Source organism: Trachurus japonicus, chromosome 20 (assembly GCF_045865225.1).
Source record: "Trachurus japonicus isolate A0001 chromosome 20, Traja_1.0".
NCBI classification, from domain to species: Eukaryota; Metazoa; Chordata; class Actinopteri; order Carangiformes; family Carangidae; genus Trachurus; species Trachurus japonicus.
Genome location: NC_140926.1, coordinates 19,976,237 through 20,003,387, shown reverse-complemented (window position 1 = coordinate 20,003,387; position 27,151 = coordinate 19,976,237). Strand labels below are relative to the sequence as shown.

At 41.8% G+C, this 27,151-nt stretch overlaps 1 protein-coding gene across 8 annotated transcripts in view; it reads left to right on the top strand.

Annotated features, from left to right (window-relative positions):
- The window catches only part of dpp6a (dipeptidyl-peptidase 6a), a 219,788-nt gene that overhangs the window by 190,076 nt on the left and 2,561 nt on the right, over positions 1-27,151 (top strand). For all 8 annotated transcript variants that reach the window (XM_085764054.1, XM_085764056.1, XM_085764053.1 and 5 more), the window contains exons 7-25: positions 53-134; positions 4,824-4,944; positions 13,885-14,039; positions 14,173-14,270; positions 14,819-14,942; positions 15,054-15,092; positions 15,412-15,519; positions 15,677-15,768; positions 17,707-17,754; positions 17,835-17,953; positions 19,963-20,034; positions 21,971-22,078; positions 22,635-22,704; positions 23,306-23,500; positions 24,541-24,595; positions 24,717-24,816; positions 25,508-25,566; positions 25,654-25,726; positions 25,809-25,882. In XM_085764054.1, coding sequence (XP_085620180.1) covers positions 53-134; positions 4,824-4,944; positions 13,885-14,039; positions 14,173-14,270; positions 14,819-14,942; positions 15,054-15,092; positions 15,412-15,519; positions 15,677-15,768; positions 17,707-17,754; positions 17,835-17,953; positions 19,963-20,034; positions 21,971-22,078; positions 22,635-22,704; positions 23,306-23,500; positions 24,541-24,595; positions 24,717-24,816; positions 25,508-25,566; positions 25,654-25,726; positions 25,809-25,882 — 1,792 coding nt within the window. The remainder of the gene's footprint in view (positions 1-52; positions 135-4,823; positions 4,945-13,884; positions 14,040-14,172; positions 14,271-14,818; positions 14,943-15,053; positions 15,093-15,411; positions 15,520-15,676; positions 15,769-17,706; positions 17,755-17,834; positions 17,954-19,962; positions 20,035-21,970; positions 22,079-22,634; positions 22,705-23,305; positions 23,501-24,540; positions 24,596-24,716; positions 24,817-25,507; positions 25,567-25,653; positions 25,727-25,808; positions 25,883-27,151) is intronic.

Genomic DNA, 27,151 nt, shown 5'->3' with positions numbered 1-27,151 from the left:
TTGTGTGTCTACCGTCTGATGACACCGTTTCCTTTTCGTCTGTGCACCCCAGGGAGACGTGGAACTTGAACCCTCCTGAGGTGCGAAATGCTCAGCTACAGTACGCAGGCTGGGGACCCCAGGGTCAGCAACTGGTAAGAACTACACTTCCCACAAATTCACTGTCTCCTGTCCTTCTCCTGAACATGAATTCCATGCTTCACGCTCAGATAAAAATCAATTGAATCTTGTCTTTGACTTGAACTACACACAACCAGATAAACCAAATAAAAACATCAAAGATAAAAAGAAGTTCTAATACGTGCAAAGTTTTGGAATGCAATGTCCTTCAGTCCTGGTTTATAATATCAGGGGCTGATGAATTAATTATTTTCCAAGGTGTTTGTCTTGGTCAGGGGAACTTAATATTGGCCGCCTGATGGGAGGGCTTGGAATGAATGATGAAGGGGATCGAGGCGTCCTAAGAGTGTCCTTTGTTCAAATCTGCATTAGTTGATTTTTTGGCCACTTGCAGGCAGCTGTGAACACAACACTGACAGATCAACTCTTTGCACCTTAAGCAGACCTGGCAAACCATTCAAATGCAATCATATTTGTCTCTAAATTATCATTTTACATCTATTGTTCACTCTTTTTTTTTAGCTCTGTTTTGCTCACCACCACTTCCTGGGAAAATACAAGCCTCCTGATTTAGACATTGATGGGGGCAGTGAGGTTGAATCAACACAGTAAAGTTGTTGGCCGCAAAATAACATGAAAGATGTGCAGCTTCGGTGCACTTTGTAAATTTGGTCAAATTCCCTGTTGCTTTGTGACACATTTTAAGCAAAAATGGAAACCTGATCATTATTTGTATATAAATATTTATTTGCAAAGCTTTATAATTACATGGTGTTCGTAATTATTATGTGCAACCACCAATATTAGTCTTTATACAGACGTCAGATCCTTTGACGTATGTAGCTATTGAAGCTTTAGAGGACAGACTGAACCTACTCCTCCTCTCCTATTGAAACAGTCAAGCCATACAAAGAAAAGAACGATGGTGCATTCAGGTGTTCTTTGTTAACTCACAAAGGCAGTTTGTTCTATCAGTTTAGATAGTTATGTTCTATCATACCAAAGTTACAGCCAAAGCTGTGTCTTTGACTTCAATAAAAACACACACAACTTGCATATCCATATAACTTAGGTTTGTCTGTGAGACCAACTTATTCACAACATGTTCAGACTGTTAACAAAAAGAAAAACAGAGGAGCTTATGATTTCATGTGATAGATTTCCCAGTGACTGATGACCCCCCTGATAAATATGACATGGTCACGTTACATTTCCTGACTTTACGAGCTGACCAAGATCACCTGAATGCTCCATTACATGAACCAAATGACCAGTGCACAATGGATGATGGAATTATGGGAGCGTCGCAAAGGAAACATCAGAGCTTGTCCTGCAAAGTCAGATCTCAAGACTCCTGTAAATGCACCTCCTATGCTTGATAGGAGGTGCATTTACAGGAGTCTTGAGATCTGAGGAACTCAGTCTAGACTGATCAGAGATTAATTATTATTATTATGGAATAATCTTAAGATTCCCCAGTGAAAACAATTAAAAACTGTTAAGTCACAAGACTGACAAGGCACAAGACCTCCAAGATCCGTCATCCTCCGCCTCCATCATCACACCGTCAAACTTGTCAGAGCATTAATGAGCTTCAGTGTGTTGGTTTGCAGGGCAGACAGACTGTAAGTGATTACATCCTGCAGCACAATGCTATTAATTACCTGGTATCTCATCACTGGATTAATTAACATAGACGCTAGATTGATATAGCCTCAAGATTCCCAACATTAGTCGCAAGGTGGTTTGACTTGGAGCCGGCGAGTTATGTTAGCATGAAACTGAGCAGCAGCTGGTTTCCCTGAAGGTTCACATGTCCTCTGTTAAAGAGGTGGAGGTTGACGAGAGCTGAAACAAGCTAACACGCTCTGTAAGCTGAGGCATGTGCCATCATAGTTAGACATCTAATATACAGTACATCAGACATTCCACCTGTTATCCTCTTTCCAAATCCATTATGCACTCGATTAAAACACACATACATGGCCGTATTTTTACTCTCAAACACAGCTGGCCAGCCATGTTGAGCTATTTGTTAGGCACACAAGTGGCATCATATTTTCACAAAGGCATATGTCTGCCCCAGAGAGGTTTTTCTTTTCATGGTTGTTGTGGAAAGCTAATGCCACAGAGAGTAGAAGTAGAGTTTCTTTTCTCCTACTCCCTGTAGGCGGTTAGTCTTCAGCACGTGGCTGACACATTCACACATTTAAGGTTTTGAATGCTCATTCACAGGAGGCCTAACCCTTGAATTACATTTGGAAGTGTGTGAGAAAGACTGAGAGAGAGAGAGAGAGAGAGAGAGAGGCTGTAATGTAGACTATGCTCCCATCACTTAGATGTGCAATGTACTGTATATTCTTTGGGTTCTTTGGGAATTTAGCTTTGTAGCATCATTCGAGGCTTAAATTGGCTGAGTGGTGAGTAAATTAGATTTGTATTAAAAGAATACTGCAGTAACTATATTTTGCCCTTATGTAAAGTTATAGTTAAGCTTCAAAAACATTGGAGCAGACACCACCTATTATGCATCTTTCTCCAGCCTTAGCCAGCAGCTCCATCAGTCTGTACAGAGCATGGATCCATCCATGGCACATATGCTAACAAGCTCACAATGACTAAGTTAGCTGAGATATAACTTTTACCATACTCATTATCACTGACTTAGCACAGTTTTGGGACTTAAAGGGATAGTTAAACATTTTGGCGAATTGGCTCATTGCCATAATCCCTGTAGTTTTGAGTAGGTTTGTCGGTGCAAGCTATTTTTAGAACGGTGGAGCAGAGCCGCAAGCTGCTCAGAGCTACACTATATATGTAGGCTCATGGGATGTCCTGGTTTCCCTCATCAAACTCATCAAATACACAATCTAACAACTCCAAAACGCTCTGGTGGACAAGTTGTGACCTGCACATTCACCACGCTATGAGATAATAACGGGACATTAGGAGACAGAGTTGTTTTCGAGGCAAATGCAGAGAGTTGTTGGATTGTGTATCAGCTCAGCTCCGCTGTTCTAAAAATAGCTTGCACCGACAATTAAAGGTAACGAACCTACTCCTAAAACTATAGGAATTATGGCAATGGGCCAATTCGCCAAAATGTTGAACTATCCCTTTAAACTAAATGGATATTAGTTGTGGCCATTTTTTTTCTCCATTCACAAACCAATATCCTTTTTACTTGTCAGGCTTATACGAGTGTTGTCTTTGAGTGCATGAATAATATAGAGTCTGGTGCTTCATTGTTGTTTTAGTCTAGTTTGTTCAGATTATTCATTCCTAACAAAGCCCATCATTTCCTTATGATTCAGGTACAGTTTTACAATAATGTTTTGGCAATTTTACCGACAGACAAACCAAACTAGAGTAACAAACTCTTTTGCAGTTTGTATAATCCACTCCAAACATTCTCTCTGAGGATAAAGTGGATCCCGGATCAGTGGCAGAGCTCTACCTTTCTTCCGAGAACGGGGCCAGGTCTTCTCTCTGTGCTGTGGCCTAGATTAGCTTCTATACAGGGACTCCTTCTGCACCAAAGTGACACCAAACCACATGGGCCCGCAGCCCGCGTCTCCTTACAAGAAACTAATTGTGACAGATTCAGTTTTACTTTTAAAGGGATGCAAAGCTCAGTGGAGAAACTTTTAGCTGGCTGGGTCTTAACTGAGTTTACGCAATGCCACATCCTCTATGATGAAAAATTCAAAATACTACAGTAAATAACTTTAATTTCATACGGTAGAGTAGCAGTTCATCTGTTAAAGCCTATTAACGCTGTTGAAAGAATAACATGTTGCTCTCAGACACTTACTTTATGTACATTGTTGGATATCCTGCTGCACTTCTCAGCTGTACTACTTCTACGTTTTTTTGGGGGGGGGGATCACACACAAACTGATACCATGATTCCCAACTCGAGGCCAAGAGATTCCATAATCCTTGAGATACCGAGTGAGCCCTTTTCTGTAATAGCCTGAGATTGATTTCAGCATGGCATTAAGGCTGTAACATTTTAAAATTCCAGCCCCAAGAGCCATCCCACCCCAGCACGCTCACCGTGGGTGCTGATGATCTATTATTCTCTGTAATGAAAGAGTTGACCTTCAGTTATCTGGAAAGCCCCGCAGGCCTGCGGAGGAGAGCGTCAAAGTCAAAATCAGGTCCCAGGGTTTACGGTCTTATCAGGAATTGAATTGAAAAGACTTCTCTTTTTTCCGCCCTTTGTACTTGTGTGAAAACTTTGGTTTCCCTCAAACATAAAAGGTGCGCACAGATCTCCTTTGGGTGACAGATGAAAAAGCGCCATGCTAATGTGTGTTTCGACCATTCCGACCTCAAGGTTGATCTAGGCTGTGATAGCATGACTTCTGCCTCGCTCAGGTCTCCAACTTGGGAGATAAAGTGTCAGTATGAATGTTAGAGTGTCCTCAGGTTTTCATTGTGTTCATGCTGATAATAATAATAGTATTGTAACCGCTTATTCATTGTAGGGCAATTCCCTGTAGGAAGACTGACAGCTGGGGTCAGCAACAGATCAGCGTCTGTACAGCTGAAAGGGATTCAGTGTCTTGCACAAGGTCACTTAAAAAGGGCAGGAGCTGCTTGCAAATAGGCTCTTTCTGCAGGTTTTATATAGTTTGTAACACATCAAATCACAATCTGCACCTGAGTATTTCCTGTCTCTCTTCTGGCTCTTGTAGATCTTCATTTTTGAGAACAACATCTATTATCGCTCGACAGTGGAGAGCCGCTCCATCCGCCTGGTGTCCACTGGGAAAGAGGGCGTCATCTTCAACGGGCTCAGTGATTGGCTCTATGAAGGTAAGGTAGAACAAAAAGGCGTTGCAGCTTTAGTAATTAAAGGTCAGATCTTTGTAATTCTGATGTGGTTTTAGTTTGTTACGTCATTGGATGAATGGCACCCTAAACCTTAATGTATTTTTTGCAAAGATAGCTCACTCTGGATAATCCAACAGTTTTCTCACCAAATACATAATAATTGAGTTTTGTTTTGTGCATAATGAAGAGCAACAAAAAGCTGTTAGATGCTTCAGACTGCATTTTAATGCAAATAATAGGAGTAATAACTTTCTAATCTATTATCCTATTTTCTTCTCTGATATTTTCTGACGCCCTTGAGATGAGCTTTCAGCTATTCTTCTGTATAAAAATGTCGCTGATTCAAATATCACCTCAAATAAATGCCAGAATCCCACTGGAAGCTTCCCTTGGAGGTCAGAGCGTCTGGGTTTAAAGTTCAGCGCAGCACCTGCTGTCGTGATTCCTATAACAGTCCAAGTGCAGCCACAAATAATGACCCTGCTCTACTCAGTTTGTGATTAGAAAATAACAGGTTAAAACGTATTGAATGGAGTTTTTATTCAATTCAACTGGAGCTTCAACCAGTTCCTGATTTACCAGGACATTGTTTCTGGAAGGTGCTTGAGTATTCAGAATTCACTTTTTCTTCTGAACATCTAGTTTCATTGCAACTGAGCAAAGCCTGCTGAACCATGAGTTATACTCCACAGCTCCACAGCTCCACAGTAGCTACTTACTTGACATTTTGGTGAGAGTGGTTTGCTTACTAATGTTTACAAGGTTAGAAATGGAACTTCGAGCCCAGTTGCAAACTTCATATCAGGTCCACATCAGAAGTCGTAGTAGCATCTACTGGTCTTAAGTCATTGTCACTTGATCTTGATGAACTGACTCTCTAATGAGTCAACCACTGACCCAGGAGACACTAAAATGATGGTGACTAATATAAATAATGTGCCCTCCCTCTCTTCCATCACTTTAATCAGAACACTCTGCAGGAACACATGCATTAGGGACTAATGACATGAAACAGACAGCCTCCCCTGCGTCTGCACCCACATTAGTATTGTTGGCGTGAAGCTCTTGATTTCATGCAGGTAAATTAAAAATGGAAAGTCTGCCAGCTTCTGCTTTACATGGCCCCGCGAAAATGAGTGAATGTTCTACATCGGTTGATTTGCATTAATTCGGCGGCAGCGTGTGTTGTATACACTCTGATACAGATGTCATGGTGCTCTCCGAGCGTCGGCGCCGCTGATCAAAGCTCACCTGTGTGCCTCACGGTGTAAAAAAGAAAAAAAAGAAAAAGAGAGGTGTTAGAATTCAACTAATGAATTTATATCCGCCGCGCTGGGTGCACTCTCTGCTCCGGTGGAATAGTGTTTTAATAACAGAGTGAGAGGGAGATGGGGAGCAGCAGAATCACAGATGAGGAGATAGGAGAAAGACACACTGCCTATGATATAGAAAAAGCTGTTAATCCTCCAGTAACACTATAAAACAATAGAAATCTATTTGATGATGTGAGCGGCTGTCACCCAGGAGCCTTCTCAGGATTTAGAAGCAGTGACACGCAGGTTATCTGAGGTCACCGGTGCACCAGGACAGGAGCTGCGCGGCTGCCTCCCTCTGCGGCACTCTCCTTGTTTTTATTCAATGCTGTCAACCCGCGGCTCCTCTTATCTCTGCATTAGCCGGGCTGACATTTGAAACCACGTCCATCCTTCAACAGCAATATCCATCCGCAGCCATTTAAACATTAATCAGTGCGATATTGCGGCGTCTGACCCCCCTGACTCATATTTATGGGCTGCTGAAGGGCTGGTAATTTACACTCATCATTTATTGACAGGATAAATCTTTCACCAAGAGATAAAACACAGAGTCAGCCTCATAATGTTGAGATAAAAGTGAATCATAGAACAACAGAATTGTATGTGTTTATTCCCGCATATAAGCTACATGAATTAGATAGTGTAATGTGAGGTTGAAATTCCTCCTTGAGATAAGGAGAAATGTTAATTTGTCGTCTCAAGATAAATAAGAAATGAAAGCCTGTTACATAATAATAATTCAGTTAATTCAAGATCCAAAATCTAAACATAATTGGCTCAAATGAGCTCTGGTTATTTGCTCTTGTGTTCTGTGTTAGTTTGCTAATGAACTAAGTATATTTACATATCTGGCTAGAACTAATTTAGTGCTACTTGAAATCCTATTATAAAGACTGGGTCCCTGGGCGTGAATCCACGGCTAAAAGAGCAAAGACAGAGACATTAAGATGGACGACTGGATGTAGCCTCAATGATGTCACCTGTACAGTAGGTTTCAGAGTGGGCTGCTCCACTGTCGCCATCTTGGCACGTGTGTGGAGCTGAGATTTTGGATCATGCCAGTTTTTGGCAATGATACGCTCCACCTGTCACTCAGAGTGGCTACGCCTTCAATAATGCAGAACTTAAAGCCTTGATAAAATGTAAACAGATGATTTAAAGAGGAACCAAGCAGGTTTCTCCCGTGGCTATGCTACATTTTAACTTGATTAAAAAGCTCCGGAGTAATTGTGATAGTTGTGATAGTCAACTTGTGACTTGTTAGGAGTGAGAATGGAGCCTTCCACCTGGCATCTCATGGCTGAAAACCAACCTTGCAACATCAGTGTAGCTCTCCTCTCTGCACACCATGACACAAACACACTCTGTAAGCCGCAACCTTTTGTTTATGATGGTTAAGACTACACAAATATACACGTTGTAACGTTGTATAATATAATGTTATCCACTGCTCCATGTATTGATTTCTCGCCGGCTTTGTTGTAAACAAATGCACATGGAGAAGAGGAGCCTTACCAAAACAGAGAAAAAGGGACCAGACTTGCATAGTTCCCCTTTAAGTAAGAATTCACCATCAACACAGGAAGTGATTACAGTAGCTATAGCTGTATAGATTTTTTTGTACCGGGCTGTAAACAGATTTATTTCTGCTAAGTTGGACATTTTAACTTGGGAGACGATTGAATCACCTTTTGAGTTATAGCCTCAAATGGCTGTGCAAGGAACTACAGATTGTGGAACTTCAATGTTGGCTTCAGTTTTTCAGCCATGGAGGTTGGAGCTTGGTGAAGCCAGATCCACCCAGCACACATCCTCCTAACCCTGAACCTGTTGGACCTCAGGGCAGCAGGTCCCTACAGCCAGCTTCTTACCTCTTGTGGAAATGTTGATACCAGAAGAGTTAATGCCCCTAGGTCTGGAATTAGATATTCAACCACAGAATCTGAGTGTAATATTCAATATTGCAAATGTTGCACTAAATACACCAAAATTCACTAAAAGTCCATCATTCATTTTTATTATCAATAAATGGTTTAAAAGAAAATCTTCCTGGAAGAAAAAAAGAAAACTAAATACATTTGGCATTGGTGCAGTGGTGATGTTAGCATCTGCATGGGGGAGTCTGGAGGCTGTGCCAGGTTGTATAATATTTACATTCATCAGTGAGACTGCAAGGCAGAAGATTATCCATGCTAATGACTCAGACTCTGCTCTGGCCAAGGTCAAGCTGAGGCTCAGACTGCCGCCGAGGAGAAATGAGGTCTTAAGCTCTGCCTGTTGCCCGCGCCGCAGATTTGATGCTAAGGGGTGAAAGGTTGGCAAATAATCTCCCCGGCTTGAATATCCTCTGGCTTGCATTGCTGCCTTAATCCGTGAATGTCTGTGTTTTTGTTTGTTTGTTTGCAGTGTGCATGCAAGAGAGGGAAAAAAAAGAAAAAAAAAATCAAAAAAGGCTCAATTAAAAAAGAGGAGATGCAGCCAAGAGCCCCGCCGGCTGTGTGTAATAGTCCAAAACGCCTCAGGAGAGTCTCAAGTGTTCCGTCATCTGTCGGCTGTCTGATTATCGAGGCTGCACTGATACTGACACATCCTGCAGTGTGACGCAGCCCGAGGAAACAGCTGTTTATTGGGCTCTGGTGCGCTGAGATAAAAAACCCGACGTGGCTTTGATTTGAGTCATGTTTGCCCCCATAGATGTTTGGCTAGATGACTGTCTGCATCGAGAGGCTTGTTCGAAGGCTCGTTTCTGTTTATCGCTCTGTTTGTGTCAGAGCCCGCAGGGCAAAGAGTAACCACATAATCAACACTCGTGCACTTGAAAAGGAAAGATTACAAAAGGGAATATATAAAAAAAAAATGTTGGTTTTAGTTTGGTGAGAATACGAGCTGAAACTGTTATGAGTCAGTTTCAACTAGTTTTGTAGAACTTTTTTTTTTCCAAGGTAAACTGGATTGGATTTCTTTGTGGAATAGTGATTTGGAGTTGGTTGGAAATCATGTTGTGGGTCTACAATTTAACAAAGCTGCAGTTAAAATGAATATTGCACATAACATCTATGGGAGTTTTACCTTTTAAAAATCATGGAGCCAAAATGCCTGAAGAAATATAAGAAATGTATGTTTATGCTTGGTATGACAGGTGATTTATGGGAGATGTTAAAGTGTTAAATTTTCCATTTCCATAAAGGTTTGTGGTGATCACACAACAAGAGTGGTGAACAGGGGAGCAGCAACAGAGCAATATTTCCTTTTTCACGTTTCACGTGTGGATGAAGCTGCAAAAATGTTGGCTACTACATTTACATTTACGAACGATACCATACAAATGGCTTTATCAATCCCCAAAGGAAAAATCCATTTGTCTGGCAGCTCATCTACCATTTGCAGAAGAATTAAAAAGCCTGATGACTGTTGGTACAAAGGATCTTCTATATCTCCCTATCCTGCAGTGAAGAGAGAGGAGCCATCCACCACTGCAGTTATCTGGTCCACCAAGGTGTTATGAAGTGGATGATCCACGTTGTTCAGAATAGACTGAGTCGGCAACCAAGGGAACGCCCATAGAAACGTCACTTCCGGTAAAAGCCGTGGGGGAAAACAAACCATTCTTCCCGTCTGCTATCATGGGAAAGCGCGGATCATTGACCCAGTATTTTAAAATGTATGGGCAACAATCGACCCTGATCGCACAGAATTTTTTACTATCTCTTTGTCAGCAGATACAAGTGATTCAAACAAAGACATGACAGCGGACAAGCATTAGACAAAGGTTTAAAACGCCGCGCTTTCCCATTGTAGTGGATGGGGAGAATGGTTTGTTTTCCCCCACGGCTCTTACCGGAAGTGATGCTTTTATGGGCGTTCCTTTGGTTACCGACTCAATCTATGGCCTCTACCATCTTCAGTGCGCATCTCTCCACCACATCATTACACTACATTTCCCAGAACACATTTGAGCAGTGACACAGTGTCATGACTTTGGTTAAATGATCATTTCTTTCAAACCTCACACTTCTACTAAGTACGTTAACTTTAAAATTGTTCCACCCTTGCTGAGGTCATACTGGTGACATCATTGGGGTCATTTACTTAAAACTGTATCAATTTTCCCTTCAAAGCAGCAGCAGAGAATGTTTTTGATCTTGATGATAAGTTCACTGACCTTTATGTGTCAGATCTTTGGAGTGTCTCTTTAAGTTGCTGCTTCGCATGCATTTAGATTTATTCCTGTAGGGCAAACATACACGGTGGCTTACTCCTCCCATAAAGTTTTGTGTTATATGCAAGAACAACTCATTGGTAGTAGCGTTTCACCCCTGCATCGTCTTCCAAAGTTTTCTTTTTTTTTTTTTAGACTGAAGCACAAACTGTCAACGAAGCTGTGGAGCTGCACTGTGAAATCTCACCTCACTCCATCATGTGCTTCTCTGCTCTGGCTCAGTTATCACAAGCACTGTCACCTCAGTCAGCGCAGTGGTAACTGTTCTGTATTTATAGTAGCAGCTGTGTGTGTAAAGCTACGCTGTCACGTCGTCTAACAAACCAAAGAGGAGGGCGTGTCTCCGCTGTCAAGTTCTTTACTTTATAGCATCTGGCCTCACCTTGGGCAGGATATTTATTTATATTCGACACGTCTTGTAGTGCTTCTTGTGTGATTGGCAGGTTAAATGCTTGTGTTACATCTGGCTGCTGAGATGGACTAGAGTCTCTAAAGAGTACAAGTGGGTTTTGGCCTCAAATCTCTATCAGACACAAAGAATTAGAACAAAAGGTGCATCTCTCTCTGCACCTCACTGCTGCTCTGCTTCATGGATTTAGCATGTGACACTGCTGCCCTCTGTTGGCATCATGTGCTCCTTATTTCCTTAAGAAACAGTCCACTTGATCACCTCACTGATTCCAGATGCACTTCAAGTAGATGTTTTCCCACTAAAATAAAAAAAGAATCCTCTAAATGCCAAGAAGTTTGATATTCTTTTCTTCGTCTCTCCAGCTCAGTCTGCCTGAACCTGTCACCTTGCACTCATTATTTCTCGCCGGCCACTTGACTCATGGTATCTCATGCATTAATAATACACTCTGCTCGGTGAATTATGTAGGTATTCACAGCAGGATGGCGAACATGGAGAGAGGAGATGAGGCTCTGACAGCTCACCTTGGTAATCGTCACAAAAGGAGACACGATCTCATTACTTAAGAGAAGAGAAACTGAGAGTTAGCTCATCAAAAGTGCTTCTTTCTCTTTTACTTTCTCTCCTCCTTTTTGTCTCCTCACTTTTCTGTTGTTGCCATGCAAGTGTCAGGACGTCTCTGGAAACTTAACTACTTTCTCCTTGACCAGCCAAGGTGACTGGGCGTCCCCAGCCAAGCGGATCCGACAGCCCGGCGGTTCCACTCCACATGGAAAGCTTTTTAAGCTGCCGCTTGCTGGAGTTAGCAGGCAGTGCTGGAGCTGGCCATGCGGGAAATCGCTTTAATTATTATTTTATTTCTTCTTTTTTTCATCTTTGCTAATGCTGTGCTGTTGCCACTCGGTTCATCTTCAGACTTTGAGATCCAATCATTCCCCGCTGAGCCGTGCCAGCAGGGTGCAGGTGGACACACTAGGCGGCCCACCAGAGTAAAGACTAAGTGCTGCCATTAGCTCTATTTCTTCTCATTTCACACTAACATAGAGATGTGTGGAGTTATAATTAGTTTAACAGTGTCCAGCAGTGGCCAGATACCACACAAGCGACTTCTTTTTTTTTTTGCAGAACTTCATTAGAGAACAAATGCACACGAGGGTCTGTACTGCGGGTGATTGTCAAATGATGCCGCATATCAAGTGATTCCACCAAGCGTGCACGCTTAATGAAAATGCTAATTGGTAGTTGATGTCTGTTCATTCCCCCAAAGCCAGCACCCAGTCCCACAGATAAACAGCATTAATGAAATTTTAATTGCAAAAGTTGATATAAATGTAGCTGGTGGCAAGCAGTAACAATAAGCTGGACCGTTTCCATGCCGTCTGCGTCGTCGCCGCAGACTTAATAATGAAGTAGAATTGTCACGGTCATGTGTTATGTTGTCAGGAAGTTCCCTCAGCCAGCGCACATTTACATAATTTCTTAATAAGTCACTGTATTTTGACAGAGGTGTTTTTCTATTTGTGTGTATTTGTGTGTGTGTGCACTGTGTGGACCTACACCGCTCTTGTCCTCAATGTTCCCTTTGAACCTGAGTGTGTTTGTGTGACTGCTACATAATTTCCCCCACCTATCCACACGCACACATCCCGAGTCTCAAAAGAACTTGGTCAAATCTGAGATGTATTGAAGTGAAACTGGCCCACACACACACACACACACACACACACACACACACACACACACACAGACATTACACACACTCACAGAGGTAACAACAACCCCCCAAAAACTAAGGTTGTGTGGTAAAGTGAGCTGCGTACTTGTAACTGTAATGAGAAATTGCTTTCTGGGTGATTTCGAGGAAATGTAGCTGAGCTCTATTTTGGTCGATGGGCTGTACTGAGATTAAAAGCTGCTGTGATTTATGACCTCAGCATTTTGCTACTGTTTGTTTGTGTGTGTGTGTGTGTGTGTGTGTGTGTGTGTGTGTGTGTGTGTGTGTGTGTGTGTGTGAATGAGAGTTCACAAACAGCAAACAGGTCAATCAAGACTTAGCAGGATGTATTTGCTGAGAGGGCAGAGAGGATAACTTTTTTTTATTTTGATGCTTTGACCTGTTTTTAGAGACTTCTGTTTGCAACAGCCCGGGCCAGAGACATTCTGTGTTTGGGTCGTCTGTCCATACACACAAACATTTGTCCTATTCTTGTGCTATGTGATATCTTAGTAAAGCTGTGACGGAATTCCTTCAGATTAGGCTCAGAAATTTCAAAGTTGGAGGTCACAGCGACCTCGCCATCTAGTAGAAACATTTCATGGATCATTCAGAGATGATCTGTGAAGGTCACTGTGACCTCATGAAAATGTGGTTGTGACTGTGTCTCACAAATTGACAGGAATGTCTCATCATGTAAAATGTTGAAGTGATAACGGTGTACATGCAGCAAGTCAGAGGTCACCTTCTTTGTAACATCCAAACGTTCTGTCCTTCATTCAGTGCTGTAACTCAAGAGGAGCAGATTGTGACCATATTCCCTGAAACTTGGCTGCTTGATGGAGACAGACAGTTATTCTAGTTGTGTTATTTTCAGGGTGCTGGTGTTTTGCCTCTGGAACAATGAGCTTTCTCACTTTGTGCCGTTCAGGCTACTTAACATTTGACTGATATTTAATCAAAATTAAACAACTTCACATGCGTAAATCCCGCGTGGTGGCCAACAGGAGATGGCATTTATGAATTAACAATTTAATGACCTTCTGTGAACAAAGAGCAGTGTGATACAAAGAGCCTTACTAATGACACGGCACTTTATACATTTCAAAAGACATTCTCCCAGAACACCTGTTCGTTTCTGACAAGTAACGGCTGTCTGAGTGTGCTGGCCTGAGGCCATGTAATTAACTTATGTCTCTGCTGCTTGAGTTTTTACTCACTGTCATTATGACTGATGGTAATTTTATTCTGATTTGTCCAGAGGAAATTTTCCAGTCCCACATCGCCCATTGGTGGTCTCCAGATGGCGCGAGGTTGGCATATGCCACCATCAACGACACCCTGGTGCCCAGGATGGAGCTGCCCATGTTCACAGGAACACCTTACCCAGTGGGGAAAGAGTACCACTACCCTAAGGTACACATAGAAATAAATAATGTCATTGGTTTTGATTGCAAAAATGAGCTGTGTATATCCAGAAATTGTAGTTTTTGTTTTTGTATATTAATAGTTCACGCTAATTTTCCCATGATTCTCTCATCCTGTTCAGGCCGGTGAGGAGAACCCAGTCATCACTCTGCATGTGGTGAACCTGAACGGGCCTCTTCACACCATCGAGATGAGAAGACCTGATGATCCCAGGATAGGGTGAGACGAGCAGACCGTCCTCCAATCAGTCTCTCTACTCAGTCAAATGATGCGCTATCTTATTCATATTTCGTACGTTCTTTTATGTATCATATAGTGTAATTGTCAGTATATATTCATTTTATGATGGTAGATAAGTTTGCATATTTCATAAAGTCATATAGTTAAAATTATCTCTAACAGTGTGTCCTGTTCCTGCACAGATTCATTTTCTGCAGTGATACATTTTACTTTAGTTGGTTCCGTGTTTAGTTCCATTAAGTTTAATGCCCCCATTCGCTCCGGTCGTATTTATACCCCATTTTTTATTCCTTTTTCGCTGTGGCTCATTATACTGTGTGCTGCTGCTCTAATATCTCAATTCCAATTTGCAAGAGATCATAAATGTTTCATCTCCTTTTAAAATTCTATCATAATCTGCAATTAGTGAATGGAAACATTTTGGTGCTTTTGCCGGTCATTGTCTTATTTTCCTCATATTTTCCGTCACGGTGAGTGGTCACATGTCCACATGGCTGACTCAACTTCAAACTGTCTGTGTTTGTTAGTGAATACTATGTGACCATGGTGAAATGGGCCACCACCACCAAACTGGCCATCAACTGGCTCAACAGAGCCCAGAATATCTCTATACTCACCCTGTGTGAGGCCACAACAGGAGTCTGCACCAAGGTAACGATGTCCAGTGTGTGTGTGTGTGTGTGTGTGTGTGTGTGCTGCATGTGTCAAAGGCTGGTTTTCATAGAGCAACTGAAACCTCTTACACTGTTTTTGTTTTTACAGAAACATGAGGATGAAAGTGAAGGGTGGCTGCACAGACAGGTGACACTGTTGACAACAGATTGGCTTCATGTTTACTATGTTGAATATTATTGATTACTGTTAATTTTTGCTTAAATGTAACTAACCTGACTAATGGTTATCAAATTAAAGTCAGTTTTCCCAGCAGTTCATGTCACATTATAGCTCAGTTTTGCTTAAAGGAGACATGTTATGCCCCCTTTCCACAAAGAGCCTTCAAAAAGTGATATTTCCACAATATGTCCCCTTTAATATTTGTCTAATTGTTGCATTTATAATCAGTTTCTATAGCTTCATGCTTAATTGAGTCATTGATTTGAGCAATTGTCTGTGTATTCAGAATGAGAGGCCTCTGTTTTCCAAAGATGGACTCAAGCTGTTCTTCACCCGAGCCATTCCTCAAGGAGGCAGGGGCAAGTTCTTCCACATCTCCATGTCCATCTCCCAGGTAAAAGATGGTTTATGTAGAGTCAGATTTAAGGATTAGTAAGATTTAGATTGGCTTCTTATTTAGCTCTAGCCTGGGTTTGACTTGATCATAACTTGTTTTGTCTCTATTACTAAAGTTCTGCTTTTTGCTCCTTTGCCTCTCTCACACCCTAAAGCCCAACACCAGCACAGACACGCTGCAGTCCATCACCTCGGGAGACTGGGACGTCACCGAAGTCCTGGCCTACAATGAGGACAGCCAGCTGATGTGAGCACCCACAAACTACCAGCAACACACCAAGCACACTCACAGCTACAAACAGCAGCTTTTAACAATCCTGCTTCAGTCATATCTAGGAAACAAACAAACACATGAATGCAGCACAAGCTCATTTAGTGAAGGTTTAGTCAGTATTCTCAGCCTGTCATTCTGTCAGCTTTCGCCTACAGGGGCATCAGAAATACTACTACTCTCAGTAACTTCAACAGGGAAAACATGTTAGCTGCCTCTGTTACAACAAAGAACCATAAAGTGACACATGAGGAAAAGATTCCAGCATTAGCAGTACAGGCTGATAGTTAAAATGATGTTTTAAAGGGATAGAAATCTGGCCAATTGCCATAATCCCTATAGTTTTAGCAGTAGGTTCGTTACCTTTAATTGTTGGTGCAAGCTATTTTTAGAATGGCGGAGCAGAGCCGCGAGCTGCTACGCTATGGAGGCTAATGGGATTTCTTGGTTCCCCTCATCAAACTCATCAAATACACACAATACAACAACTCCAAAATGCTCTTGTGGACAAGTTGTGACCTGCACATTCACCACACTATGAGATAATAACGGAACATTATGAGACAAAGTTGTTTTTGAGACAAATGCGGAGACTGCTTACTGAAAAACTACTCCTGACAGTAACGCGCATCAGCGGTTTTGCATGAATTTACCTTGAAAACAACTGTCTCATAATGTTCCATTATTATCTCATAGCGTGGTGAATGTGCAGGTCACAACTTGTCCACGAGAACATTTTGGAGTTGTTGGATTGTGTATTTGATGAGTTTGATGAGGGAAACCAAGAAATCCCATTAGCCTCCGTAGCGTAGCTCTGAGCAGCTCACGGCTCTGCTCTGCCGTTCTAAAAATAGCTTACACCAGCAAATAAAGGTAACAAACCTGGCAATGGGCAATGGGCCAATTTGCCAAAATGTTGAACTATCCCTTAAGTACTATTAAACATCTTTGGACACTTCCAAAACAATGCAATAAGAAAACCGAAAACATCCTGAAGAAAACTATCCTTGTCTGCCGTGCTCATTTGCATTTTTGTCGAGGGAACAGGGGTAACTAGGGCGATGGTAACAAAAATACATCACCCCTGTGGCACTCAGTGGGACTGGTTTTTTCAGCACCACGGACAGAGACAGAGCAAGCCCACATTTATATGCAGGGTTACTCCGTCTCTCTCTCCGTGGTGCTGAATCCCAGCGTTTTAAACATTTGAGCACCGCAGAGAAGAGCGGAGTGAAGGAGATTGATTGCTGCCGTCCAGCAGTGAAATGATCCTGTTTATTGCCAAGCTGTGTATTGATTATGATCTATGACTAGTTTGGAGTTTGATTCTGCATTTTAAGAAGGGGAAGCCAAACCTAACACTGATTGCGTCGGGCCTCTACCACCTCATGCATTTCTACACAATAAACTGATCTAAGTGTGCTGGGTGTAAAATAAAAAACACCCTCTGTGTCTGTTAGGCCCGTAAGGAGTGTGACTCACTCCCGTCACTCTCACATCATTTTCACACCCACAATCAAGGCCACAAGGCAACTGTGAGTCTGACTAACATGATCTCACATGTACTGTGCACTCCTGCATTCACACACAACATATATACAGTAGAAACACAGTTACTCTTTTGTTGCCAGTGTTCACTTAAAGCTTGAACTCACCCACCCAAAAACCATCTCCCCCGAGGGGGGGTGAGATTTGGCCTACTTCTCCTCTCATTGGATACATCCCCCCTTTTTCCCTCCATCATTCATTTATAAAACATCTATTCTAGTAAGTAGATGGGGCAGCGTTTGTATGTTCCAGGTGCTTTCCCTCCACCCTCCAACCTGAGTGGTGAATACAGCTCTGATAAACTCAAAAACTCAAATCTTCTGCTCTTACTGTTATTTTTTTCCCCCCATCTTCGTATTATTGCAGATACTTCCTGAGCACTGAGGATGGTCCAAAGCGAAGGCATCTGTACAGGTAATGTCTGCTCTCTGGCATCTACACCAACTGTTGACTTCAGTTCAGCTGAAAGTGAACTGTCCTCTTTGTTTCTGCAGCGCCGACACGTTTGGTTCCTTCAACCGTCGCTGCCTTTCCTGCGCCTTGTCCGACAGCTGCGGCTACATCAGCGGCTCCTTCAGCCACAACATGAGCTATTTCCTGCTCAAATGCCAAGGTACCTCTTGTTCCCCTGAGTTCCTGTGAGGACGTAATGGCACGGTGTGCTTTGTCCTAAACATTCAGCTGCACTGAGATATACAATTCAGGTGTATTATTACCCTCTCAGCCAGTCACAGTACTCACCTCTTACCTCTTGAAGTATTTTCTTTCTTCTAAAGCAGGAAAATAACCTGAACTTACAGTTGATCAGTTTGATGTGCAAAGCAGTTTCTAACATTACAGCACTCACAGTTTTTCAAAAAGAGGCTGAAGGTCACTTATCCATCCTCCTTCCTTCAGATGAGAGGTGAAAATCAGCTCTACACATTGTTGCATTAAATTCCTGCAGTTGTGGAGGAAGTATAGAAGTACCTGCCGTAAAATAGAAATGTTAAAAAAGTACGGTAACTCAACCACATTCAAATATCAGGAACAAAATCTACTAAAATGATCAAAAGTAAGAACCGATTATGTAAAACAGCTCAAGTCATTGTTATTACATTACATTATTATTACTCATTTTTATCAATGTATAAGCTGCAAGCAGTATTTTAATGGTGTAGTTTGTCCCGATGGAGCCAATTAATTCTATAACAATATGTCATATTTAATAAAATATTAGAGTTCCCATATTTAATACTTTTCCTGTGTTTTATTTGAATTTATTTGAATTGTCATTTTAGAACCAAAAACCATTGAATTGTAGTTTTACATCTTCTCCAGGTAGGCGGGGCTTGAGTGCCCGACCACATAGTTAGAGAAATGGTTCCTTTTCAGGTTCAGTTTTTGATACTAGAATTTTTATTTCTCTGTTGACTGAGCCTTTTGATATTTTAACACTATTAATACAGAACCCAGACCTGATTTATAATCAAACAACACATGAACATCTCACCTAATACAATATGGGGCCTTTAAATCTGAAGAGGATTTTGTACATATTAAGAGAATAGCTCATAATGTTGAGTGCTTGTATTTAGTTCCTTCATTCACTCTGCAAAATAGAACAAAAAGCCAACTTTGATTTTGCTGCACTTCTTCTTCCACCTTTGATCCAAATGTGCAGCACTGGGCATGAGGAAACCACAAGAACAGACAAAGTGCTTTTTAAGATCAGAAAAATATCAAGGTGTCATGGCACTGTCTTCGTGCTGCCACAAAAACAAAGGATGTAGTGTCAAAAGATTCATGTTTCTGTGATTTCAGTCTCACAGCTTCAATATTTAATCACTGATCTGACACTTTTGTGTCAATCACCTGTGAACCTCTCTAAGTGATCGTCACTGAATTCCAACAGTGAAAGACCGTAACGTCGTTAAAAACCCTCTCTGCTGACCTCAGAAATCACTGCTAGTCGACGGTCCTGCACCTCATACATTTCTAATCCAGCTCTTCTCCTGCTGCCTGCCTACAATAATTTATATGATGAGGTTATGATATCATTACCACAAGGAGAGAGAGGAGGGAAGGAGTGAAGGAGGGAGGGAGCGAGTGGCCGGCCTTCTTCCCACCAGACGCAACTGCAGTGTTCCTGCGCCCTGCTCCCAATTTGCTAAGTGCATCAGTCACTACATTGGCTGTCCCTCCTCCTCCCTCCTGTCTGAGGTTTTAGGGATTATCTAGAGGGACTTTACCTCTGTTTGCGGCCTAGATAAGGACGAGCTATTTCAGCTATTGCATTACATAAATCGAATAAGAAGAATTGCCTCTTTGTCTATAACAGACAAAAGATCTGGGATGTCTCTCTCTGGTTTTTACCCCGTTTTTACCCAGAGTTTCTCAGTGTGCATTTCATGATACATTTACTCCGGCCTAAAGAGAATCTAAATATAGAGCACCTCTATGTAAAAGACAGTTGTACTGTAGTTCCTTAAGGGAATAAAAGACATGCATTCAAATGAAGCAGAATAATTCCCATTTTCTGGTGTCTTTTGTATAAAACCATTGGCTGATATGTGTATGAATATGAAAATATCAATCTGTAAGTTTGCTAGCCCACTTTTTAACCTCTGATTTTGTCCTCAGGCCCAGACATCCCGTTTGTATCCATTTACAAGACTCAGAGAGACGCTGAAAGTGAGACACAAGACAGAGAGAGTGAGTATTTCAACCAGCTACAGCACAGATTAGCATTTACAAGACTGTGAATTATTCTAAAGTCATTACACCTGACCTTGTATTTATTAGCAATAGCTACTCTGAAGTGACCTTGTCCTAATAGGGACAGAGGTCTTTCCATCGCAGTGCAGAAAGACCACCTGTGTGCACTGAGTCAGTGTTTGTCTACAAGCCAAGTCCAGCGTGATGGAAGTAATCACATTACTCTGCACAATGGTTGTCCTCATTAAATTATGACCTGCCCGATGGCAATATCAGCAAAGAGTAATTTGATTACCACAGTCCGTGTGCACGCCACTCAGTGTCATGGCTTACCAACATGATGTCCCCGCCCCTGACTATGTTAAAGATGGGTCTGTAGATGCTGCAGTGAAATGTCATTACGGTGCATTATTTGATGTATTCAGCTCATAAATGGCACAGAAGCAACAAGGTTTTGCAAATTTTCACCTCCAAAACTGGTATCTTTTATTCAGAGGCGTCTCTATGCCGACAGCTCAAAATGCTACGGCAGTTAAAGGGATAGCTCAACATTTTTGGCAAATACGCCTATCGCCATAATCCTTGTAGTCATAGGAGTAGGTTCATGACCTTTAATTATCGGTGCATGTTGTTTTGAGATCCGTGGGGCAGAGACTCGGGCTGCTCGGTGAACACAATGGAGGTTAATGGTACAGGTCCCCTGTCCCTCATCAAACTCATCAAATACACAATCCAACAACTCCAATGTGCTCTCGTGGACAAGTTGTGACCTGCACATTCACCACGCTATGTAATAATGCATAATTATGTAATATTACGACACATGAAGCAAATACTCAGAACTACTTGCGCTCCACCCAGCAGCCGTGTCTGGAATGTAGTCCCGGCTGTATTTGCCTCGAAAACAACTCTGTCTTGTAATGTTACATTATTATTTCATACTGTGGCGAATGTGCAGGTCACAACTTGTAAACGAGAGCGTTTTGGAGTTGTTGGATTGTGTATTTGATGAGTTTTGAGGGACAGGGGACCTGTACCATTCACTTCCATTGTGTGCGCTGAGCAGCTCATGTCTCTGCCCCGCCGATCTCAAAACAACATGCACCGACAATAAGAGGTAATGAACCTACTGCTATGATTATAGGGATTATGGCAATAGGCGAATTTGCCAAAATGTTGAACTATCCCTTTAACATGACCGTCATTCATCTTGCATGTAGGGTGTCATCAACGCAGCACAATCAGGACGTTATAGTCAAAAAGGAGTCGAATGATCATGAGAGTCATGAAGATTTATCTTTGGGAGCACAGAACTTGGAACCAAATAGTGGTGGAGGATATTTTAATCTCCACAGCTGCTCCAGACCACTGGCGCAGCCAATAAGAAGGGTTCGTGCCTCTCATATTTTAAAAGCATATGAGGCTATGACAGGTGAGATAAAATTGTTAGCGCTTCATATGTTACCAAGAGTCTTACACCACGTTGGGGCAAGAGACAAGGTCACATCCCACTTGCATACAGAGAAGCTCCAGGCAGAGCTGGCTCCTCTCATCTGTCCTTTCACAAAGTTTTAATTGAAATTTTCCTCCAGGAGCCGAACAGCTTTTATCAGTTTGTCAGAACTTGGCTGCAGTTTTGGTTACAGTTTTGGCTTTTGACCATTTTAGCTACAACCGACTAATTCCATAGCACACAATGTTTGCTGCATCCTCCTGTGACTTTAGCAGCTGTGGTAACCAGGTGCAATAAGTTAGCCAGATGTATACTATGAAATGAAAATGAAAAACAAGAGCATAAAAGACTTTTAGCTTTGATTTAATATGTCCAAATACTGTATATTTGGACATTGGTCTTTGAGTTGTTTCCACCTTAAATCCCCTTCCTGTTGGCAAGGCATTAACTGATTGCTGCTTTATTGTGTTCTGTGTACAGGTATCGCAGAAGTTCATAAACTAGAGAGCAACGAGAACCTGAGATTGACCCTGGACTCCATGCAGATGCCCACAGTGGAGTACAGAGAGATCAACGTGGAAGATTTCAGTACGTGTCCACATATTCTTAAATAATGTATAAATGTAGATATTATCAGAGTATAGACTAAGTTACAATACTGAGCGAACATCATACTGAACGATCTTGTTGTTGTTGATAGAATACAACACAATACAATACACACAGCCTTATAAGAAAGAATGGTCCAAACCTCCTGGGGTTATTGCTGCTAATAGAGAATCAAGAGATTAAATCAAAGGGTTCACTTACTTTTTCCACCAGCACTATGAATGTTTAATGACCTTCAATAAAGATCAGATCACAGTTTATGACTGGTTGATGCAGAAAACCAGCTCCTCCTGGGTGCATATACTTTTTTTTTTTACTTCCTCTGTGATGTTTTAATCATCATATCATCAGTTTGGCTGCCACTACTGTAGCAACTTAGGTGAGACTCCTCCAAAACCTGGCTGATGTCACAGTTTATTACCTTCAGCAACTCAAATCTTTGTTGCAGCAAAAACAATTTTGTAGTAAAACAATTTAACAGCTTGTAAAAACGACAGCATGGTATACACAATTTTGTTGTGTGTGTGTTTTATAGCTTTGTCGATGCAGATCATCAAACCTGCAGGCTTCGTGGACACGTCACACTACCCACTGCTCCTGCTTGTGTATGTATGAGTGCGTTTTCACACACAAACACACACACACAGGAAAAAGTTTGTATGCGCCGAATCCCTCGTTGAGTTTATATGAGGACATGCTCGTCCTCATCAGTGGAGATTTCCTGGACAGACTTTTAATCAGGCTTATTAATCTAACAGGAAGATGCGCTGCTTTGTCCTCTACTCTAGCTGGGTAATAATTACACTGCAAATGAGGAAATGTACCCTCCTCTCCACCTCCACCTCCACTCTTTCATTAGCATTCCTCCCCCTTCTTTTACTCTGCAGCTTACATCTAAGCTTTCCCTGTTTGTTCACAGATAAGAATCCGTGAACATTCTGCCACATTAGCTTTGGAATGAAGTAAACTTTCCAAATTAAGGTTTTATCCTGTGAATCCTGCAGAATACTGCCAGCTCACAGAGACGCAAGCTACATGGTACACATCCTAAACTGTCCCAGAGGTTACAGGGCAGGATAAATTAATGTTTCCACAGAATTTTAGACACAGAGTCATAAGTTAAATTAAAAAAAAAAAAAGTTAGGGTATTTGAAACTACTCTGGCTTTGCATTGCTTGTATGAACCCTGTGGTTCTCCTTGTGCAGCGACGGGACACCTGGTGGTCAGACGGTGTCAGAGCGGTTCCACATGGACTGGGCCACGGCGCTGGTGAGCAGCTTCGGCGCCATCGTTTTGCGCTGTGACGGACGGGGCAGCGGCTTCCAGGGAACCAACCTGCTGCACCGCATCCAGAAGAAAGTGGGCGTGTATGAGGAGCTGGACCAGAAGGAAGCGCTCAGGTATGTGGAGTAGGAGATTATCATCCTTTTACCTAGAAAACCTAAACACAAAACATCTGTTAGAAGTGATGCTTCCAACACCCATCTCTCATTTTCAGTTTTTCGAAACTGTAACTTGCTGAAAATACAATCAAACTTCTTTTGGATGCAAATTTGCCTTTGTCTGCCACAGCTAATGAAACCATAACTGTGTTTACATAAAGCCACAGCAGAATATCTCAGTCAGGATGACCTGACCCTGTTTGCAAATTAATTTGAATTAGTTTTGAGTTCCTATTAAACAAATCAGACCATGCTATGCAAATTCTCCCACTCATTACCTCCAATTCAATCTCTTTCACCATGTTTATTCATACAATAATTAATTGATCAGCGAGAATTCATAACATGGATTTAATTACTTAAAAAATAGTACAATCATAATAACAATATCACTGTCTTATCTGTCCGTTGGTTTCTTTATCCCTGTTAACTGTGCAATTTTAATAGTGATATTAAAGCATTAAAGGGATAGTTCAACATTTTGGCAAATTGGCCCATTGCCATAATACCTATTCTTAAGAGTAGGTTTGTTACCTTTAATTGTCGGTGCAAGCTATTTTTAGAATGGCGGAGCAGAGCCGCGAGCTGCTCAGAGCTACGCTACGGAGGCTCATGGAATTTCCTCTTCAAACTCATCAAATACGCAATCCAACAACTCCAAAACGCTCTCGTTGTGACCTGCACATTCACCACGTTATGAGATAATAACGGAACGTTACGAGACGTTTTGAGTTGTTTTCGAGGCAAATGCAGAGACTGCTTGCTGAAAAACTTCACCCGACTGGAACTCGCATCAGCAGTTTTGCATGAATTTACCTCGAAAACAACTCTGTCCTGAAACCATAGGGATTATGGCAATGGGTCAATTTGCCAAAATGTTGAACTATCCCTTTAAGTTGAACTGGGTGTAATGAAAAGTTACTCATATGAAAACATCTTGCATGAGTGAGCACAACATCTAATGCTCCTCCTGACCATGACCGTTGTTTCTGTTGCAGTTCTTTGTTGAAAGAACCCTACATTGACAAAACCAGAGTTGGTGCTTTTGGACAGGTGAGAATAGGAATCATACATGTACTTTCCCTTTTTTAACATACTGTACAGGTTGGATTATTATGTCAGCTTGCCACACCTGAGATTTGACTATTTTTGTGTGTGTGTGTGTGTGTCTCAGGTGTATGGCGGCTATGTGACCAGCCTGCTGGTCAGCGGTGCAGCGTCTCCTGTAAAATGTGGAGCCGTCCTGTCACCCATCACTGACTTTGAATTATACGGTAAGCTGTTTGTTTGCAGTGGGATTTTTCACCCGTGCGTTCACATTCAAAAGGAGTTGCAGTCACTGTCGGAGAGCGTTCAGAACCCAGCACCTTTACCCATGCAGCCGCTGTCTGTGCTCCACATGCGCATGTATGTGAGGGTGAGGAAAGTGTGATGCTGCTGATACATCTGGAACCCAATCATAACAGTGCCAGACAAAGTTATCTACACCAGCCTCACTGCAGATACCAAAGGAGTAAAATGTGTGAAATGCAGAGTTGTGTGTATGAGGAGAGTGACAGAGAGAGGGAGGGAAGAAGGGAGGAGGAGGGACAGTGTTCTTGTAGCTGAAGGTGCACCGAGTCAGGAAACTACAAATTAAGGAGGAGCTGACTTTTTCGCGGTTTGACGAATTTCCCATCTATTTGATTTCTCTCGCTTTTTTTGCCAGAGGGGGTGGGAGACATGCCATGACATTGTATGAGCTTGGAATTGCAAATGAAGTCGTTCCACAGCAGCTTCGAGACTAAAGAATATGTAGATGGCTGAATACATTTGAATGTGGAGGGGAGGGAAAAAAAACCAGGAAATGTGCACTTGACTCTTCAGAGATGAGATAGATGTGATACATCAATCTTGTTATTGATATGAAGGTTTGATTTTGATGCCAGAGGAAAGTATTAATCAAAATCCTCTTCTTGTCTCCAGCCTCTGCATTTTCAGAGAGATATCTGGGTCTGCCTAAACCTGATCCAAGGGCATACACAGTAAGATGTGTCTCCAATTCTTCTGCTAACGGAGATAATTAGTTTAATATCCATTTGATCTAATTTGTGTCTGTCTTTACACCTCAGATGGCAAACCTAGCGCACAGAGCATCTCAGTTGACTGACAAGAAGCTTCTTATAATCCATCCGACAGCTGACGGTGAGTCAAGAGTCGTAGAAACAGACAGAAATTTTTTTTTTTTAAAAACACTAATCTGACGCTTTGGCTTCTGTTTCCACAGAAAAAGTTCATTTCCAGCATACGGCGAAATTCATCGCACAGCTCATCAATGAAAAAGCCAACTATACCTTACAGGTATGTGGTTGGACACGTAGCTGCAGATGAGCAGGGTCCAGTTTCTCCACTTTTCTTTTCTTTCCTTCTTTCTCCATTCGGTTCTTCTCCAACCTTTTGGGAGCTCGGTGGTCCCAGTGGGGATCCCTCAGCAGGCAGAGGATTAGCTCCTCACAATGCCTTCATTCCACATAATGAGCTTATGAGACCTTCTTGGGCATCCTGCGTTAACTCCAGGACTAATCCAATTAGGATACAATGTACTGAAGCTCAGTGTTCATCAGAGCTCATTACTGACCGACAGACAGGTTAGTGCGCTCACATGCACTAACTCGGCTTCCACAGTCGTCACTGATGGATTTTGGGTTAAACATACTGTAAGTAAACAGGGTAACTCAAGTTTTCCATCCACTTCAATGGGAGAGCAATACTAGACCTCTGGATCTCACTGTGTCTGTGTTAAGATCACACTCTAGAAATTAAAGCCCAATTAATTAGCTGATGGTAAGAAAATGATCAATGATAAAACGGTGCTTTCCTTCTTTTTTGTCTATTACTCATTTTAAATTGAATCCCTTTTGGACAGAAACAAGCCAGAACCTTGAGCTCTGTAACTTGCGATGGGCTTTTTTTTTTTTCAATCATATAACTATAGACTGATTTCTCAAAAACAATCAAATGATCAATTTTGCAACTTTATGCTCTTGTGTTCTACTGCCATTAAAAGACTTATTTTTGTTTTGATACCCACCTTGTGAAATTTTCATATCATCGCATAAAATTATGGTAATAAATACAAGCTGTATAGGCTACTTGTTTCTGTCTAGCTATAGTCATTGTACTTATTCCACTTTTTGTTCTTTAGCATATAACCTGGTTTACTCTTGATTGTGCACTGCAGATTGGTTTCTCCAGTAATTCTTAGCTCCTAAACAAAACAAAGAACATAGATGTTAAATAAATCAAGTCTCAGTGGATACCAGAACTCTGCTCATTTCCTGTTTCCCATACAGTAAAAGAACACATACAGTACTGTATAGCAATGGGTGAAAATAGGGCAACCCAAATGAGCTGCAGTAGTTTGTGACTAGAGACCCAGTCACTGTACGGGTTCTTGCATAAAAAGACATAAATTGCTTTTCTCCAGCCATGGAACACATTTCATGTCCAATTTCTTCAGACACAACTGTGCGATAATCATAATGTGACCAATAAAACCTCACATTAACCTGCTGGCACAGCTGACCATGTCATTCAGACCCTTTTTCTCTCCTCATTTCCTGAAATAGC